The 20,762-nt window shown below is 39.7% G+C and overlaps 1 protein-coding gene and 1 long non-coding RNA gene across 3 annotated transcripts in view; one reads left to right on the forward strand and one right to left on the reverse strand.

Annotated features, from left to right (window-relative positions):
* The window catches only part of LOC119794594 (solute carrier family 22 member 5-like), a 37,395-nt gene extending 18,554 nt beyond the window's left edge, over window positions 1–18,841 (forward strand). The window contains exons 6-10 of one of the 2 annotated variants that reach the window (XM_038302215.1): window positions 699–796; window positions 2,256–2,470; window positions 2,640–2,735; window positions 6,149–6,284; window positions 18,488–18,841. In XM_038302215.1, the coding sequence (XP_038158143.1) occupies window positions 699–796; window positions 2,256–2,470; window positions 2,640–2,735; window positions 6,149–6,284; window positions 18,488–18,617 (675 nt within the window). In that variant the 3' untranslated portion in view covers window positions 18,618–18,841. Of the gene's footprint in view, window positions 1–698; window positions 797–2,255; window positions 2,471–2,552; window positions 2,736–6,148; window positions 6,285–18,487 lie in introns of both variants that reach the window. The other variant, XM_038302214.1, reaches the window with a different exon arrangement.
* LOC119794608 lies at window positions 3,016–4,715 on the reverse strand. The gene is made up of 3 exons (XR_005282237.1): window positions 4,671–4,715; window positions 4,326–4,582; window positions 3,016–3,082 (listed from the first exon to the last, which is right to left on the reverse strand). It is a non-coding gene; the product is annotated as an uncharacterized LOC119794608 (long non-coding RNA).
* Window positions 18,842–20,762: the final 1,921 nt, after the last annotated feature.

The following is a 20,762-nucleotide window of genomic DNA, read 5'->3' on the forward strand; positions in this document are numbered from 1 at the left end:
CTTAACCCTAAAAATAAAACCTAACCCTCACCAGTACATACCTCACCCTAAGCTTAACCCACCTTAGCCCTAAACCGAACTGTTAGCAAAATAGCTTGTGAGAACCGGCCAAAATGTCCTCACTTTGTACAACTGTTCTCACGTCTAAGGTTAAAAACTTACCCTAAACCTTATCCTAAACCTAACCATTACGGTTTCATACCTAACCCTATCCCTAACCTAAATTCAATTCACACCTTAGTCCTAAACCTGCCACCTTACCTTAAAACAGCATTTGTACTCATGGGGAATGAACATTGGTCCCCACTAGAGCAGTCCCCACAATGTAAGAAAAACACACACACACACATACACACTCTTGTGATGTGTGTATATATACACAGTGGGGCAATAATTAGAACAAGAGTTAAAAATGAATGGTTTAAATTAGTCAAAGCCTAGATTAAAACCCTATGGAGATTCACAAGTAATACGTGAAATAGGATTTGTAACACTCTCAATTTCAGATTCCTGTGCTTTTTTGCACAAGAAAAAAACTGAAATCAGTCTCTAAACTTTACAATGCAGGTTGAAACCACAAGATGACTCAGGATGCATTAGTGAACTCAAAACCCTCCCTTTAATTACTTTCCCTCTTGACAGATTTCTCAGCTTGTTAATTAGATGTCTGTTGTTCTTCATGCTCTGCTGCTTCACAGAATGGAGTTAAAACAGAGGACAGGAGGAGCTACAACATCTGTGACCTGATTCGTTCTCCAAACATCCGCTGGATCTCGATCACGCTGTGGGTGATCTGGTGAGTCCCAGTGGGCCTCCACATTCCACCCAGCAACTACAGTTACAAATACACAGGGACACATTTTTTCACATACAGCACTGTGCTTCGCTGTGTCACCTTTTGTCCATGTGTCATCTGAATTGCACTTCATAACATTTCTTTAAACATCAAAGATATGTTAAATGGTCTCCAGCAACCGCTCTCATCAAACCAGCTTTATCCTATTGCACAGCATGGATTCATTTTGTTTATTGAGTGGAGAAAACAGCTCCAGTTTGATATTAGTGAAACATTACAAGCGAATACCATGCTAGACATACCAAGCGTCATGCTGCATTTTTTTAAATACATAACTTTCATAAAAAATTTTTTTTTAATTTTGTCTCTCATTCTGAAAGTTTAAGGAGAATCTAAAAGTGACTAGCATTAGCAATATATCAGACACTCCAAAGCTATAAACTAACAAATAAATAAACAAAAAATTTTATATATAGAAAACATTTAAAGAAGAATTCCGGTTTTTAACACTTTTAGCCCATTTTCTGTAGTGTCCAGGATGAAATCGAATGATCGACACCAAAATTTTGACAATTGGTCCTGTCTCTCCTTTTTGGCTCATGCAGAATCCCCCCCTGGCTGCTTCAGAATGGCTTCCATTGTGCATGTCCGATAATGTCCTTAAAACAACCTTAAACGTTCTTTTTTTAAGTCAATATTCCCCTGCCACCGGAAACGGAAATGGGGCCTGTTTACACAGTTGTAGTCTTTTCGCTTCACTCTGTGTACTCCAACGTCGAGAATCAAGAATCCACCTTTCGTATTCCATTTTCAGAGTTTTTTAAAGTGTTTAACAGAGACGTTAGCACCTCGACGTCGGAGTACACAGAGTGAAGCGAAAAGACTACAACTGTGTAAACAGGCCCCATTTCCGTTTCCGGTGGCAGGGGAATATTGACTATTCCAACAGAACTCAATGGGATTTACAAAATGCTAAATAAAACACTACAGGAACGTTTTTTCTTTACGAAACTTTTTTTGGAACGTCATTGAACAGCGCTGACGACATATGAGTAGCATATTTTAAAAAAAGAACGTTTAAGGTTGTTTTAAGGACATTATCGGACATGCACAATGGAAGCCATTCTAAAGCAGCCAGGGGGGATTCTGCATGAGCCAAAAAGCAGAGACAGGACCAATTGTCAAAATTTTGGTGTCGATCATTCAATTTCATCCTGGACACTACAGAAAATGGGCTAAAAGTGTTAAAAACCGGAATTCTCCTTTAAGACCACTTCAGTTTTTTAAGCCACTTCAGGTATAAGATATAATCTCAACTTTAAAGAGTGGAAGGTTTTCTGATGTAGAAAAAAAAAAGCTTCTCAGAGCCATTGGAACTGTTAAAATAACTGTAAGTTATAACCTGCTAAGTTGAAATAAACAAAATTAGTTTATTCATGCTTCACTTTCATGCTCACAGGAACACCCTCGTCATCGGCTACTTTGCTCTTTCCCTGAACACGTCGAACCTCCACGGGAATGTCTACTTCAACTGTTTCCTGTCGGCCCTTGTGGAGATACCAGCCTATGTTCTGTCCTGGGCTATGTTTCACTGGTGTTCTAGACGAATGAGTGTCTTCGCTTCACTCTCTTCAGGGGGATTATTTCTACTCATCATACAGCTCGTACCTGCACGTATGAAACCACTGTCTGCTGAGTTTAATTAGAGATTTTGTCTGATTAACGCTGATCAAATTAATGTTTTTATTCACTTTAGATTTGGTGTTTCTATCCATTACATTTGAGATGATGGGGAAGTTTGCTGTAACAACTGCCTTCTCTGTTGCCTACGCATACACTGCAGAGCTGTACCCAACTGTGCTGAGGAATACAGCTTTTGGTGCCTGCTCCATGGCCTCTAGAATTGGAAGCATTATAGCTCCATTTTTTATTTATTTAAGTAAGTCTTTCATCCTCTGACACATTTAACACAACTCTTCAAGTGGAAAAGTTTTAGTTTCAGCCGCTTTATTTTCGCAAAAAACCTTTGACACAATTAATTGGTTTAGCGCATTCAGAAAGGTAGGGGAGCAAAAATAATACATTCCCAAACTCCCTGTTGTCATGTTTGGTTTAAGGTGCCTAACCCACATGCAGAACACTCAGAGGCAGGAGAAAAGTTCAACAGTTTATTGAAGTGTTTGAACACAATAAATGAACATATCCAGAGGGGAACTCATCTGGTTACGAGTGGGTTCTGAAAACACACAGAGTTATTAGATCCAGGACTGGCCACGAGTGGGTTCACTGCAGAGGGGGACAGAGGAGTTAGTAGAGATTAGGGATGGGGATCGAAACCCGGTTCTATCAAGGACCCGGTTCCAGTTTTTTCAAAACCCGAAAATCAATAACGTTTGGGCTTATCGATACCACTATCGAGTCTGGTCTTTTTTTTTTTTTTCCCGGAGGTCCTGTAACATAATTGTGTGTCCCTCGAGTCGCGTCACAGCATTTAAATCTAATCAATCCAATCACTGCAGCATGTCTACCAATGTTTTGGAATGAAATTGTAAGCAAACAGATATTAAAAGTAAAACAAGTGAAGTCTGGCAGTTAACTTTGCTCGCAACTCGAGAATGGCTGAACGGAAAAGACTCCTCCTCCTCCTGCTGCTGCCCCGCCGCACCACAGTCGGGCCCGTCTTCATCATCCACTCAGAGAACCACTGGTTAGCGCGCACACAGACTTTGTAGCTTGTCTGGTCACTTAAAAATGGTAATTGTGAAATCCGTGTTGTAATCGGCAGCATACAAGCTAGTTAGCTTAAAAAGTAAATAAAGTTTCAGACGTGCTGCGTGATGATGTGTTCAGGTTGGCTCAGTAAAACGACAATTAGGTTATCATGATGCGTTCAAGTGTAACGTAAAGAAAAGGGAAATTGAGTTTTTGGCGAGAAACATGAGTAATACAGTTGTATATTGCTGTAATTATTTTACAATATATAATTAAACTACTGATGCCAACATTTATTAAAAATTACATTTAATTTAAAATAAAATTATTTATTTGATAAATATTTTCCTAATCTCTAAAAACCTGATGAAAAGTGACAGACATGTTAATTTTTCTGCAAAAAAATACCTGTTAATTTATGGGCTGATATTTTATTTCCTTTTTTTCTGACACAGCATATTATTCATTTAATTTATATACATTATGACATTTTATTTTTCATTTGGTGCTGCTGATATATTCTAGTTAGTTTTATGTCATTTAGAAGTGGCCTATTACATTAGCCATGTTTACTGAAGGCTAGAAACTTTTTTGTTATGCTCACTTGTTAAGCAATAAAAGCAATACCAGTTCTGTTAAAAACATATTGTCGCATCGTCTTTCCACCAAATAACAGAAAAGTATCGATAGTGGTATCGATAAAGACTCGGATCGATAAGGAGTATCGATAAAGGTATCGATATCAATAAATATTAACGATCCCCATCCCTAGTAGAGATCCAGGTAATTTGCAGGTTGAGAGAGAGCAAGGCTGTACCTGTTCTGGAGTTGAGCAGAGTGGCTGAGGGGGGGAACCTTGAGGGTCCAGAGGCTGTAGGCAGCCTGAGGGCTAGGCAGAGGCAGAGCTTAATTTGAGTGTTGGCAGATAACTGATCTGAGTTTCCTTCCAGAATCTTCTGAGAGCGGGCAGGCAGGGCTTTGACAGGAATAATTCTCTAGGGTTCTTCTGAGAACGGACAGGCAGATAACTGGCAGAGAAACTCTTCAGGATTTCAGGTTTCAGGCAGGTTCAATCTAGGAAGCAGAGAAGAGAGAACAGATCAGGTTCAGGTTATCAGGGAGTCAGAGGTTCAGATAGGCTGGTTGGCTCAAGCTTGCTAACCGTTACTGGCAAACACTCTGGCACTGGAGAGAAGTCCTCTGCCTCCTTAAATACGGATCTCCTGATGAGCAGATGAGCGACAGGTGGTTGCAATCAGCTCCGGCTCCAGGAGATCTCGTACGCCCTCTGGTAGAGAAAGTGGACAGACCTCCAGATTCCAACACCTGTCATAGACCTGCATCAAGAAAGTCTTAGAATCGAGTCCTAAACTGTTGCTCTTAGTGTGCACCCATGGTTGGTTGCCCTTTACTTGACTGTTAAACTATCTAGGGTGCACATATAAATCACTACAATCTATGCGCCAATCTGGATTTCTATTTTTTTTCTATTTCATTGTTTATTATTACTTATGTCAATTTCTTTTTTTTTTTTACTGGCAGCTGATTTTTCACTGTCTTTAATCACATGGGTTGTTAACTTTCAAGCACAACTTTGAGTGAGCAGTACCTCAAATAATAATGTTAAATATAGCAACTGTGTCATACTAGTTTTCCACTGTCCCGTTGAACCTTAACAGTGCAAGATATAAAAAGAGCTCTTTGAAATGCCAATTTGTAATCTGGAATCCTATGTTGTTTTACAGGATAATGATCCAAAGCGTTTGCTCAAATCATTCAAACTTATATTCGAACTGATTTGTATCTCAACTGCTGCTCTGGTTTCTACACGAATCTTGTGAAATCTTAGAAGACTATACTGTCCTATTGGGGAAATGAGGTTGCAAAAGTATCATTAAGAGTGTTGCAAATAAGTGTTACTTCAGCAGCCAAATTAACTTGACCACATCGAAAATATAAATAAATTTTTGGTTTGTTTCTAAATAAGCCCCACCAGAGGTAGGCTGCATATTTAAAGAGTGGAAGCAGAACATTTCTGGGTTTGAAGACTCAGCTTGTGGTGTTTCTGAAAGGCATTTGCATTTTCTTTCTGTGTTTGCTTGGCCTCTCTCCCATTGTGCCTGCTTGTTAAGGCCAATTTGTCTCTCTAAAATACTTTAGGAGCGATCCTGTGAGCAGGATTGTTTTTCCTGTTAGTCTCTTTGTGGTTCTGTTATGTACCGGTTAACTGTGCAGGGTGTCACCCTTAGCTTACCTTGCATGGATAAGTGGATATAGACAATAATAGGTATATTATGGAGTTCATATATGAAAGCTCTGAATACCTTTGCTATTTTAATCATTATTTGTGTAACACAACCTTCTGCTCTTAAAAATCTCCAGTCTTACTTGTTTCAGTCTTCTTGCCTCTGTGATCCGGGAGGAAAGCACACATAACAACTTAGAATAGCCCCTACAAGAAATACACTGAACAACCAGCCACTTTGGGACAAAAATCCTTTGTAATCCACTAAATGGTGTAATGCACTTAAGTCTTTGAATATTTATTTATCTTTTTGTTTCGAGTAGCTGTACGGTCCATTGAATGTAGATAAGCTTGTTTTTCACCATCGTTATTTTTCCTTTAATGTTACAAAACAGGAACCTATTACATCTACCTGCCTTACATCCTAATGGGAAGCCTCACAACTGTGGCAGGGTTGCTGAGTCTCCTGCTGCCGGAGAGCTTTGGAATGCCACTGCCGGAAACTATTAGTCACATGCAACAATTCCCTGGGTAAGACTAAAACTCCTACACCTGCATCTAATAGAAAACCATTATCTGCTTTGTATTTCTACCACCATTTTGCTATTCTGTTTTTTTTAAAGACTGTAAAGTTCACCTGCACTCCTGACTGTTACTGTTGTAACAACTCTTTATATGCATCTTGCACTACTAACTTAGACTGATTATTGATTTGCACTGCGGACTGCTTATATTTGCACTGCCGACTGTTTATTCATAGCACCAATTGTTTACATTTACATCTGCAATAACGTACTTTAACTGTAATATGCAATTACCTTCCACTGCACTTTAATTTAGATCGCTTCTGGCCAAACTCTATTTATTCATTTTATAGTAAAACCCATCCGTATATTATGCTATTGTACATAACTGTAAAAACCTTTTTTTAATAGTAATATCCATCTGTATATTATATTCGGTACATATCCAGCTGTAAATTTAGAGGGGAGAGTCACTGTTGGCTCTGGAGAGGAGTTGATCAGCAGTCCGGTTGTTGCTTCAGCGTCTCACGTCTAGTAATGAACAGACCTTGGCTTGGGTTCCCAGCTCTTAGTCCTGAGCTGCATGGAAGTTCTCTATGGATCTTCAGGTTTGGCTCAGAGGGTCGGCTCGGCAGGTTAGCTCTTCCTGAGCTTCACAGAGGAGACACTGGTTTCCTGGAAGATAGAGACAATGGTTAGAATCCTGGCTGGATTCGAAGTCACAAAGATACTCAGAGAGTCTAGGCTTAGGCGCTGACCAACTGGATACAACACTGCGACGTTGAGGCAAGGTTTAAAGACAGCTTATATAGTGGGTCCTCTGATGATGGTAATGAGCAGCAGCTGTGCAGGAGGCTCTGCTCAGGAGGATCCACGGCGGACTCTGCTGGAGAAAGATGGTACTACTCCAGCTCCCAACAGTACCCCCCCCTCAAGGGCGGATTCCAGACGCTTCAGACAAGACCTAGGGAAAACAAGGGAACAAAAAACAACCCACCAAGGGTGGGCGCAGGGGCCACCATACTAGGTAGGCAAGAAGCAGAGTCCAAAACAAAAAACCAACCCACCCAGGGTGGACGGAGGGGAAAAGAAAAAGGAAAAAACAAAAACTGAGTCCCAGAACAAAAAACAATCCACAAAAGGTGGACGTCAACAAAGAAAGTCTCTGATATTTTACCGGGAGACACCCGGTAGCAGCTCAGAAATAGGTGCAGGGCGGGGCCGCCCAATGCGGCACCGGAGCAGATTCGGAGAGAACCGCCGACTGCAGCTCTGGCTGCAACATGGAGAGAGCCGCCCACGACGACTCCGGTGCAGACTCCGTGGTGTCCTGAGGCGCCCACCGAGGGCCCTTGGATGCTCGGATCGGCCGTAGAGGGACTCCAGAAGGTTCGGCGGAGCGGGGACTGGTTGACTGACTGGAGGCATGGCAGGAGGGAGACCACGATTCAATGTGTCTATGAGTCCAATTAATATGAGGGTTGTGTCGTTCCAACCACTCATATCCCAGAACCAAAGGAGAACAGGCTGATGGGAAAACAAGAAAGGTTAAGGTCTCTCGATGACTACCTGAAACTTGAAGCTGAAGAGGCAGAGTCTTGTGGGTAACCTGGTGTAGACTCCTTCCATCAATCGCTGAGACTTTAAGTGGCTTCCTCAGAGGGGTGGTCTCAATATTTAGCTGTTGAACTAGATTAGAGTCAATGAGGTTTCTCTCACAACCAGAGTCTATGAAGGCTGACAGAGTGTGAGTCTGATCAGAACAGAACAGGGTAGCAGGTAAAAGAAGACGAGAGGATTTTCTATTTGGTTGATGCTTCACCAGACTCTCCATAGTAGCAGACGAGCTCCAAATCTTATTCTTGGCTGGACAGGATGAAACAAAGTGCCCTGGTATACCACAGTAAAAGCAAAGTTTCTCCTCAAACCTTCTCTTCCTCTCGTCAGGTGTGAGCCTAGTGTGACCTATTTGCATTGGCTCCCCCTCAGTAGGTTCACAAACTGGTGGAGCAAAGTGAGTTTTAGACACAGGTATAGATTCAGGCTGGGCACGACTCTCTGTTCTGAATGCCTCTTCGGGAGAAACAACGGAAGGGGTGTCCCTTCTCTTAGCCGTAGAAAATGAAACAGGAAAAACATGGCTCTTAATCTTTGACTTAGACCTGGTTCGAAGACGGTTATCCAAACTAATCGTCAGCCTGACGAATTCCTCCAGGGTCTCAGGTGTCACGAGTGTGGCGAGTTCATCTTTTACGTTCTCGTTTAACGCGTTGAAAAATGCACTCTTAAGTGCACTCTCATTCCAGCCTGAGGCTGCAGCATTAACCCGGAAGTCTATGGAAAAATCCGCTACAGAGGAATTTCCCTGTTTAAGATTTAACAGAGCACGAGAGTCTATTGTTTGGTCAGAATCTTGGTTGAAAACTTGAGAAAATTCGGAGATGAAGTCAGAGTAATAGCAATTAAGGCTTTCGTCGGAGGGAAATCTTGCCTGAGCCCACTCCAAGGCTCTTCCGGTTAGCTGAGAAAGGATGAAGGCTATCTTTTTGTAATCTGTGGAAAAGCTGCCTGGAGAACTCTGGAAAATAAGTCGGCATTGAAACAAAAATCCCTTGCATTTGCTTGGGATACCTGAAAATTTCTCTGGGAGAGACGGACGAAATTCCGGAAGTGACGTGACAGGCTCTGGCTCCGGAAACGGAAGTTGGACGGGCTCCGCTCTAGGAGCTGATTGTCTGGAAAACTCCTGTGAAAACTTATTAAATAGAGTGTTGAGCTCACCAAGGAATCTGTCTGCAAGCCGGTCGTGAACATCACGAATGACGCATTCAAATCTCCTAGCCAGTTCTTCGTGGCTCTCACGGAGGGAGGTTCCAAGGCTCTGAGTCTGGGCCCGTAGATCATTCAGAATCCTCCAGAGTGGTTCCGCTGGGTTTGTTGGTTGGTCGCAGTGTTCTGTCATGATGGGTACTCAAAGGGGACCCAATTATGCAGAACACCACTGAGGCGGAAACAGGAGTAAAGGTTTAACAGAGTTTATTTTTGGACAAACACACAGAATGTACTGGTTCAGGTTCGGGGCCTGGGAAACTGGTTCACTGGAGTCTGCGTGGGAGACAGTTTAGTTAGCGAAGAATCAGAGGAGCTTGACCTTGGGGGTTTCTGGTTTGTACCTTGAGGGTTCTTGAGGTTAGCTCTGGGAGAGTCACTGTTGGCTCTGGAGAGGAGTTGATCAGCAGAGTCCGCTTGTTGCTTCAGCGTCTCACGTCTAGTAATGAACAGACCTTGGCTTGGTGTTAGGTTTAAACACCAAACATTTTATGCAGTAACCTGTACAAATAAAGACACAGAGAATTTTAGTATGATTTACTTGCAAGGAGAGTGATCAGAGACTGTTCAGTTACAATTCTCCAAACCACTCTGAAAAAGTCTCCGCTCTACCAAGCTTTTATTAAGGAACTCCCTAACTACAATGTTGGTTCCGACTGCTAAGGGAGGGGTGAAACCCAGTCGGAACCAGAAGTCTGCAAAACATCATACAGTATCATGAGATAAGAGCTTTCACTCCTTTCTCCGGTGTTAGTGAGTGCATTCCTCCATTCTCCTGACCTTGAGCAGCCAGCTCTCTCATTCAGCACTCCATCTGCACAGACTTAAAACATTAGTACAGAACAAACAAGTAAAATACTTCAACACTCTTTATGATATAAGTGAAATAAGGATAACAAAATGTGTGAGCATAATAATATGATCCCAGTGTGTAAGCATAATAATATGATTAAAGTAATATGATTAAAGTAGAATAACTTGTACAATTAATCCAACATTTCCCCCCTGTTTATTCACTTTAAGCTATTTATTTTATCATTCAGTAGTTACTTCTTTTCAGATTTTCAACTATGAAATCATGTTTTAGCTGTAAAGGGTACACTCAGAGGTACTTTAAACTGGTGGGTTACTGGTAATATCATTGGAATTAGGATAAAAGTCAGGAAAATGCAAAGAGATCTCATCTTCTGCGCTGTCTTCATCATCAGATGGGTATTTTTCAGTGGGCATGAGGGCATACATTTCTGCTTTCATGGGTTGTATTGCCGTGGTAATCAGTCTATTTAGCAGCGCTCTAATACATGGAATACAACAACATCCGCATAAGGTCAAGATGGCGGCAAATACAGCTATAGACATTAAAATAGAAAGCACCAATTGTTTGTAATTACCAAAAATGTCTCCAAATCCATCCCACATTTTTGTGTCAACTCCAGAATGGTCTTTCATTTTGCTGTTAAGAGAGCGAAGGCCTTCAAGGGCCTTTGTGAGGCTGCCATCTGCAGCGGTGTTGTTGGGAATAAAGGTGCAACACTGATCTCCAAAAATAGAGCACACACCACCTTTTTCAGCTAACAACATGTCAACAGCAATACGGTTCTGGAAAGCCATCAGAGAGGTAGCTGACAATTGTTCATGGACGGCGGAGAAGCCTTGTTCTGTTTTATTTCCCAGCCTCTGGACGTTATAATGGATGTAGTTGATTCTGTCTACATTTTTATTTAGAGTACACCACCAGCATAAGAAAGATTCAAATCCTGCAGAAACTTGATTGGCTAGTTTATACTCATCAGGAACACCTCTGGGTACACCAATGCTATCAATATAAGTAGGGTCATCTCCACTCCATGCATTTTCAGATGCCCTCCTCCTTCTAGTATGCTCTGTGTGAGGTAAAATGCTGTTTGCAGTCGTTAACAATTCATCCGTTGTGGGTGATGTAACAGAAACAGGTAAAATCAAGGTGACAGCAGCACATAATCCAGTGGTGTTACATGGAAGTTTGTCAAACAATTTGTCATCTCCATACCACCACCAGATGTCGCTGCGGGATTGAGGTTTAAAAAAGGTGGATACCAGTAAAATACTTGCACATTGTTTTTCATTTAGTATGCCTAGTTTCGGGCCCGCTCCGGTCCTGTTTACACAGGTGAAATTTGCCACAGCTACTTTTTTCAAAAAGATTGGTTTCTTTTTCTCAGCTGTGGTCAGGGGATAGATGTTATCCCAATAGGTGCAATTATCAGATGGGACCGTATAATTCATTATATTTAGAAGACATTGAGGAGTTATGGTAGCAGGAACCACACGTAACAGCGGTCTAGCTCCCATACACACAAGACAATCATTAGACACTGTTTTAGCTGCTTGTTCTGCCATTAAAAGCCAGTTGTTTGTTTGCCCAGAGATTCCAGTGATGACTTGAAACAATTCATCTGTTTTAAGCGGACCATTAATATTTTGAATTTTTATCTGTTCACCATGGGCAGAAGTAAGAATCCCTTGTATCTCATCTCTTTCTTGTGTAATATTTACGGGGCACAAATACAAAGGCCAACATGGATCGGTTCCACTAGACCGTGCACATAGAAATGAGGAAGAACAGCCTTCCTTCTCAAGGGGTTCTGCTGTGGAGTTTATTGTCAGAGTGAAAACTTTGGAGGCATGGTTAACAGTGAACCCTGATATTCTACTCATCCATTTCTTAGCTAAAGGTGTCCATCCATACGATCCCTTTTTCCACTGTCCAGTGGTTCTAAATACGTCTCCCCAACCATTATAAGTTCTTTGAACTACGCGAGGAAATAGGTAGAAATCATAACCGTGCCAATTTCCCGGGTCATGTTTAAATCTTTGCGAGAATGTTTGAAAAGGAATAGTCACCAAACTGATTACTCTAGTAGAGTTATAGCAGAGATAGACGTCCCTTTTACAAATAACTGGATCATGAGGGCAACAAAAATCCTTGCCCTGAGTGAGAGCTAAAGACAAAACTAATATGAATAATCGCAACATCATCTAGGTTCAAACTTCAAAAAGTGTTCTATGGGTAATCTTTTTACACAATGGTCTACTTCCTATGACCTCTCGGCAGAGTTGTTGAACCTTCACCAGTTTGAGATGGTTGTATGCTAAAAAATACAACCCCCTTTGTACGATGGACTTCCTCTGGAGGTCGGTGAAGGAGACCAAATGTGTATTCTATAACAGGTACCACAGTAGAATTACTAGAGTGCTAAGCAGTACGGTAAGGTTCCACAGAATAATTAAGAAAGTGATTTTACTTATTACTCATCTGATCTAACTATCACTTTCTTGCAATCCATTTAGAAAACAAATCTATTATAACCAAACAGAATTGAAAGGATAAATAGGTTTAGGGAAAGCACCTTTTTTAGGTCTTAAATTTCCTTGAAGATTATGTTTAGCACATATTAGACATGCTTTACAAAATTTTTTTTTTTTGCATAAAATATAAATCCATATGCTGTATAATGATGCTCAATGCTCAATCAATCCTACAATTCCCTAGTTTGAGACATGAGTAAAATCATGACTCAATATAGCAGCTCATTCAAAGAATTTTTTTATTTGGAAGGATTGGTTTATGTTCTGGTCACATATAGGTGCCATCATGGATTTTAAGATAGTTTGGCTGATTAACATGTTTGTTTCGTTGAATGTCATCCCCATTTCACATGTATTTAAAAAGAAATTTTATGTTTAATACAATGTTACGATGAAATTAGGAGAGCAACTAACAATTATTTCGTAAATCGATCAGTCTATCGTTAATTCTTTCGATTAATTGGTTAGCCAAAAGTTCTGTGAAGAAGATTACTAATGACATTAAACCAGGTGAAACCAAAACACCTCCTCCTGAAGAGCTCCGGACGGAAAGTATTGACAGACAAAAACATTTTATAATCGTATTTGCAAAAATGTTTATAAATTTATTTTACTGTTTTGGTATGATTACCGATCCAAGTGGGTTACTCTGTCGGGGAAAGCCAGATTTTACATGTATATTATGTGTTAGAGTCTCTATACTCCATTTAATGATGAATCACGAAATTTGTTTACGAATATGCAAATAAACAATGAATATGATTCATGTTTTCAGCCACAGATAAAATACATGAGATGGGCAACACAGAGTAACTACAGCCCAGATGTTCAACTTTTATAGTGAAGTTATTATTTTAATGAATGTATTATTTTGCTTGATACAGAGAGAGCATAGTAGGTAAAAATATAAGAGTGGGGTTTAACTCTGCACGATTCTATATATTCAGAAGAAAGTACTGTATTTACCGTCTGTCTCAGTTGTTCAATTAAAATCATTTACAAAATGGAAAACAGTTCTAATTCCACATTCATCAGAGCCGGTGATACTCCAACATTGATAAACAGCATCTAGTTAGTGTAGTGCTTAAAAATGTTTATTAATGTAGCAAAATGCTCCTTTTTTCTTTAAACAATGAATTCCTCTTATCAGTACTGATGCTCATATCAAGCATAAAAAAAAGAAAGGCATGCATAATGCATAGTACCAATGACACCAGACCAATAGTGTCCCTACCAGGGATGGGATGCCCAGCCTCTGTCTAAGCAAAGCATAGAGCATCCCTGCCTAAGAGGTTAACTGGACATTCAGGTAAAGTCAGTACAGACAGCCGGCAGGAGAGTCCTTCAGGGTCTCTCAACCACACAAGCTGGATCTCCTGCACAGCCTTTAAATGACCTTGAGCTAATCGGACTATGACAGTCTCAGGTCCTTGGCCAGCACCTGGAATTTGTTGTTTAACAGTTGTTCTGCATGCACCACTGTCACACAGGAAAACTGTTGGGGTGCTATTCACATGTATAGTTAATACAACTAATCCTTATTTGTGCATATTAATGGCACACTTTGGCTAAAATGCCATCAGAAGGCTGATAAATAGAGAGGAAAAAGGGACAAGAACAGAGGGACAAAACCTAGAACAAATAATGAATGTCTATTCTATTAACATTTCTCTATCTGTAGAATGGGACTGTTTTATAGGTTTTTTTGTCAGGGGGCTCCCTGCCCGTCCATGCCCAGGGCCCCAAATTTCCCAAATCCGCCCCTGCCTGTAGACCATCATGACAGGAAAAAATGGATTTTCAGCTGGCCCCTGACCAAAGGATTTGGCAGCTCAATTAAAGGAAACACTCAATTTCAGGTTTTGGTTCAGGGGCTGGCAGTGGGGAGATTAAGCCTCCCCCCATATCTTTTGACCAAGCCCCCACAGGTCCCCCAGAACGGGTAACCCTTGTGGAGGTGCTGGGCATAGGAGAATAAGCCGGTAGATTCTCAACTTTAGGAGCTGGCAAGACTGGGGCTGAAGCAGAAGCAGCAGCAGCACCAAGTTCATTTGGGTCTTGCTGTAAAGCTGCTTGTGCAGCTGCTTGTGCTTGCTGTCTTTACGATGGGTATGTGCAAGGGTATGGGTTCTTTTATTGTGGTTCTGCAGGCTCCTGTATCACACAAAATTTAACAGGAGTGCCCTGGACCATCAGAACTTTTTCTGGTCTATATTTTTCTTTTAAAAAACAAATCTTCTAGGTTTAAGACATCCATATTTTCACCCTCTATCTCTCTAATAGAAAATGGTTGCTCATCTAGTCATGCTGAGCTTCCTGCTTTTGTGGTTTACTTTGACAGTGTCTAGCTATGTGGCCTTTTTTTCCACATGACCAACACGCTCGGGAATTATCAGTTGAGCGTGAATCAAAATCTCTTCCCTTTCCACGGCCTCGGCCTCTGCCTCGGCCCCTACCTTTGGACTGCTGATAAAACACAGTGTCCTCTTCCTCCTGATAAAACACAGTGGATTCTTTATTTTTATTCTTTTTACTTTTTATGACTTTCTCTGCATGCAGGGCGGGATTTATATACTTTTGGAGCGTTCCACCACTCATCTCTATGTGGTGACGATTTACCCATTCTTGAATTATACATTCTTCCACATCCTTCTTTGGAGGGGGAATTCCTTCTACTGCTTTTCTTTGTCTCTCCTCTCTCTCTCTCTTAGCTCTGCGCTCTCCCTCTTCTCTCTGACCTGCCAATTTCATCCAGACCATGGTTTGCATGTAACCTTCTTTTGCATCAAAGTGTCTTTATTTTTGCTCTTTGTTTTTATTTTTTGTTGCAAATCTTTTATGTTTGTGGTGCTCAATTTGCCATTAAAACCGTAGTTTTTTATCCAGTGACACAATGGCTCTAACGCTGATGGGTCATCATTTTCGACTGCTTTCCAATCTTTGCACTGGAGTTTCTCTAATAACTTCTGTTTTTCTTTACTTTGCCCTTTTCCCATTTTGAACTAAATTTGGGCCCAGTGGGTTTTTAACACCTGTCGTGTTCTAAACACTGGGGCTTCAGACAAGATGGTGATCAACTACTTTTTGTGGTAAAACTCACTTCAACCTTTACAGGTGGAGTTTTCTTGTCTACAAACATCCACAAAAGCTCACCATTTAACCCTTGTCTTTTTGGTATGAAATACAGATATCTAGTGATATCTATATTTCCTCACACACACACTGCGCAGTTAACTTTTACTTTATTTTAAACACAGAGGACGCCGCTATCCTATGCAGAATTTAACTAGTTTACAACTCGGGGAGCCTGCCCTTACAAACTAGGGGAGCCTGCCCTCCCGCGGACTTTAACTGTTTTAAAATTTCTGTTTTACCTGATAGAGTCTAGAATTGTCAGGGTTTTAGTACAAAAGGGGAATCTCGTGACCCCACGCTGAGAGGACTTCAAAAGGGGAATCTCGTGACCCCACGCTGAGAGGACTTCAAAAGGGGAATGTCGTGACCCCACGCCCTTCACTTCTATCTTTTGTTTTTGTTTTTTTTATATTATTATATTTTTATAAATTTTTTATATTTTTATATATTTTTCTTCCAATAATTCACTCACTCCTTATTAAAAGAAAAACTACTCACAATTCTCTGCGTCCTCGAAATGCTTCAACCGTCGGACCCCAGCTTGTAAGGGAGAGACCAGTCCTGTAAAGGGTCTGTTTGCTGCGGCCGCAGGCTTATCTGGGTCTCACTTACCTGCTGGGGGTCGTCGGGTATCTTGCAATCCGGCTCGAAGGACCAATTAATGTTAGGTTTAAACACCAAACATTTTATGCAGCAACCTGTACAAATAAAGACACAGAGAATTTTAGTATGATTTACTTGCAAGGAGAGTGATCAGAGACTGTTCAGTTACAATTCTCCAAACCACTCTGAAAAAGTCTCCGCTCTACCAAGCTTTTATTAAGGAACTCCCTAACTACAATGTTGGTTCCGACTGCTAAGGGAGGGGTGAAACCCAGTCGGAACCAGAAGTCTGCAAAACATCATACAGTATCATGAGATAAGAGCTTTCACTCCTTTCTCCGGTGTTAGTGAGTGCATTCCTCCATTCTCCTGACCTTGAGCAGCCAGCTCTCTCATTCAGCACTCCATCTGCACAGACTTAAAACATTAGTACAGAACAAACAAGTAAAATACTTCAACACTCTTTATGATATAAGTGAAATAAGGATAACAAAATGTGTGAGCATAATAATATGATCCCAGTGTGTAAGCATAATAATATGATTAAAGTAATATGATTAAAGTAGAATAACTTGTACAATTAATCCAACACTTGGGTTCCAAGCTCTTAGTCCTGAGCTGCATGGAAGTTCTCTATGGATCTTCAGGTTTGGCTCAGAGGGTCGGCTCGGCAGGTTAGCTCTTCCTGAGCTTCACAGAGGAGACACTGGTTTCCTGGAAGATAGAGACAATGGTTAGAATCCTGGCTGGATTCAAAGTCACAAAGATACTCAGAGAGTCTAGGCTTAGGCGCTGACCAACTGGATACAACACTGCGACATTGAGGCAAGGTTTGAAGACAGCTTATATAGTGGGTCCTCTGATGATGGTAATGAGCAGCAGCTGTGCAGGAGGCTCTGCTCAGGAGGATCCACGGCGGACTCTGCTGGAGAAAGATGGTACTACTCCAGCTCCCAACACCTGCTGCTATTGCACTTCTGGTTAGACCACCTGTACATGTGTAATGACAATAAAGTTGAATCAAATCTAATCTAAAATTTATCAAATGTTTCAGAAGCCTAATTTTTTAATCAGATTAAAAAAGCTAAAACAGTTTGCCCTATATTTTTGCAAAAAAAAAGGATTAAAATGACTAAATTCAGTTTTTACAGTGAATGCAAAGCAAATGCACTGTTTTTCTCATTTTTATTCAATGTATCATCTTTTTAATTGTAAACCCTAACACTGAGTTTGAGCATGAATAACCATTTATCTTTTACCAACTGATATTGCTAAGAGTTTTTGTCCACATAAACAATTAATTTGTAGACTGAATGTGCACTCAGAAAAGAAGAAGCCACTTCTTGAAAAAAAAAAAATTAATTCAGATTACAGGTGGGGTGTTCCGATTAAACTCTTTTCTTTCCGATGCGATACCGATATTGCAGTTTTGAGTATTGACCAATGCTGATATTGACCCAATAATCAGCATGAATCATACATGTTTATTTCCCATTCAATAGTGTGGAATAATAGAAAATGCTAGATCACATGGTATTACTTAAACAGAGAAGAATAGTTAACATCATTTAACAGAACTGACCCATTTATTATTCTCCAAAGAGTTACATAAACCTTAAATAAAAGCAGGTAGACGTCAAATATTTCTATAAGCTTTCTAATAATGGAGATTTTAGAGGCAGACTAATCTATTCTGATTTTCATTTTTTGGCTGATATCAGACCGATTTCAGATATCAACATCAGATCAATGCATCCCTTGTTTAAGTACAAGGAGACTAATTCCAATGAACAAAATATTGAGGTGTTTATAATATAAGATATAATAAGGTTTAACAAGAATCACTACTTTTAGGGAGAAAAAATTAAAAGTTTTAAAGCTTGAAAGCACCGACCCAGCAGTAAAGTACATTATTTGGGTGTTTTGTTGCAGTAGTAACTGTTGCACTTTACATAATATATGGCCTCATATGGAAAGAAGTACAGATGGGGCTTCCAGAATGACCAGTGTCCCTAATCATAATTGACAAATATGAATTAAAGCACAAGGTGGATACAGGGCAATAAGTCAGGGTTTTAGGAGTCCATCCGATTGACAATATTTAGGCATAATTGAGAAGGTGTGTGTAAGCAAAGTAACCTTCAAAATTCTTTTTAATTTGAGAAATGTGTGGAGACAAATCCAAATTGTTTTAATCATGTGATGCAGTTTAGGTCCATTCTACTAGATACTAAAGAATGGAGAAATTTTGCTTTTTCTGCTGTTTGATAACTTTGCATTCATTTATTTCTCCAGGTGTTGTCAGAAGACACCTTACATCCTAACACACACTAAGGAGGAGGGAAAAGCTGTTGAAGTGAGGTCTCTAGTCAGACGGAGCAAATCTGACTTCAAACAAATGAGCGGTGATGAAGCTCATGTATGAGAAAATCCCTCTTTGATTTGAAAAACCATACAGGGATCATACGTCCACTGTATGAGTACAAGGGCTTTCTCTTTTGTCCACATCCTTTTTCTCCATTAATGTAACGCTGCCATAGTTGATTGCACTGATAGACTCAAAATGGTACGGGAATATAAACAAATGTTAGCATGGAAAGTTTTTCAACTTACCTTAAATTTTTGTTATATAAACCTGTACAACTGTCACACATTTCTTGTCAATATTTTTTCTACATTGTTTCTGATTGAATATAGAGTGGGGTAAATAAACCTTTACTTTTTAACTCTTCTATTGTAGAACATGCATTTGTAAAATAGTAATAAAAATTGTGTTCACTTTTAAGGGTTACCATCCCAAACCATGATTAGAAAAACCCCCCAATATGACTCATGTTTACACTTTTTTGTAGTGGTAGGTGTGCTGCATACTGCCCAACCAGGAGGACTATTCTAATAAGGGTCTTTCATAGAATTTATGTTTAGTTCTCAACTTGACCACCTTATGTCCCCCCCCCCCCCCCCCCCCCCCCCCCCTTTTGGGGATTTTGCATGATTGCATCGTATCTTAATGGGAGACGGGACAATTCTCATTACTTTCAATCTCAGTTTGATACCATTCCTTCCTACTCATCTTTTACATTTTATTTTATGTATTGTACGGATTGTACGAGTAATATAAATTACTATTGTCACACATTTAATGAGAAAAAAGCTTTTATTGTAAAATTTATTAATTTCAAACTGATTTTTTTCACTAAGCAAAAAAAATATTTGAGCAAAGAAACAAAGAAAAAACATAGATAATTAGCTGGGTAGCTTTCTTGTATCAGCTGATGAGAAATATTGCAAAGTAACCACATTACGGTGGAACTGTTATCTGTTTTCTTATATACATTTGCATCATTCTTGGAACTATTTACAACAAAGGTTATGAGTTAATGTCAAAAGGGTATATCCAAAACTGCATACAACTGTATTTATATGTCAAGCTAGAAATATATTCCTCTTCTAGATCCCTTCATCAGTGGCTTGAACCTCCTTCAACTCTACAGTTTTTTTTAGCTAGTTTCTGTTTACATGCAGAGCCCTGAAGAGAAGTACTTTCAGGAGTCTAGTTGAAGTATTTTTAAATGTTAAACACAGAAAGGCAATACATTTGAATTAAAATACAAACCACCAAAAAAAAAAAAAACAAACCATCAAAATCTATATTTAACGGAAGGGTTTTTTTTTTTTTTAATGAATACTGATGAAAAAACTATGGTCTATCACACATACTTACATTTTCCAAAAACATTTAAAAGCCTCGTTGTTCAAAACATACTTGATGGCAACATCATCGTGTTGCCTGTATTTTAGCTCCATTTAGTCACTATGAGAATAAAAAGGACTAAATCATTTAAAACCATCATTTTCTTTAAAGCCCATTATTATAAATAATAGAGACGTTTTATATAAATCACCATCAGGGGGCGATATAGGGAAACGAATGCATGTGTAAGGAGTTATGAAAAACAGAGTAGTGTCAGCTGCACTATCTGGGGTAAAGCTTAACTGTCTTGTCAAACAAGTACAGGAAATGTACAGCGAATGTTAAGTTATCAAAGAATGGGATTTTAGAACAGTTGTAATATTACGATATTATTTAGGAAGTTAAATGAAATTAGTTAAATAAATGCTGTTTTTTATTGCATTGTAATAGGCCTAGAGTGTGATCCACTGAGGGACAAATCTTAAACTGTAACATACTGTAGGTTGTTGTCTTAATTATTAAAAATTATGATGTATTATTAAAGCTCAACTGGACCTCAGCCTTTACCTTTGACATAAACCTCATCTAGAACTGAAGAAGACTAAAACTATAAGATATTACTGGTAAGGTGGCAACTATCTGCTTGTCTTGCACTTGCACTCCAGCAACAGTTAGAATGGAAGAAAGAGTGACCTCAAGAAGAAAAGTTTGATATTTTGGTAACTCATTAAGGACAATGGGACAAGGGAGAATATAAATCAGTTGTAAGTTGTTTTTTTTTGTGTGTTTTTCTTACATGTTATGTTTGTACGGAAGGATCCATTTAAATGTGATGTTTTAAATTGAGGTCATGGTGTGTTATGTCAGTAAGGGAAA

The sequence above is a fragment of the Cyprinodon tularosa genome, unplaced genomic scaffold (genome assembly GCF_016077235.1).
Source record: "Cyprinodon tularosa strain WSP-4 unplaced genomic scaffold, ASM1607723v1 ctg484, whole genome shotgun sequence".
NCBI classification, from domain to species: domain Eukaryota; kingdom Metazoa; phylum Chordata; class Actinopteri; order Cyprinodontiformes; family Cyprinodontidae; genus Cyprinodon; species Cyprinodon tularosa.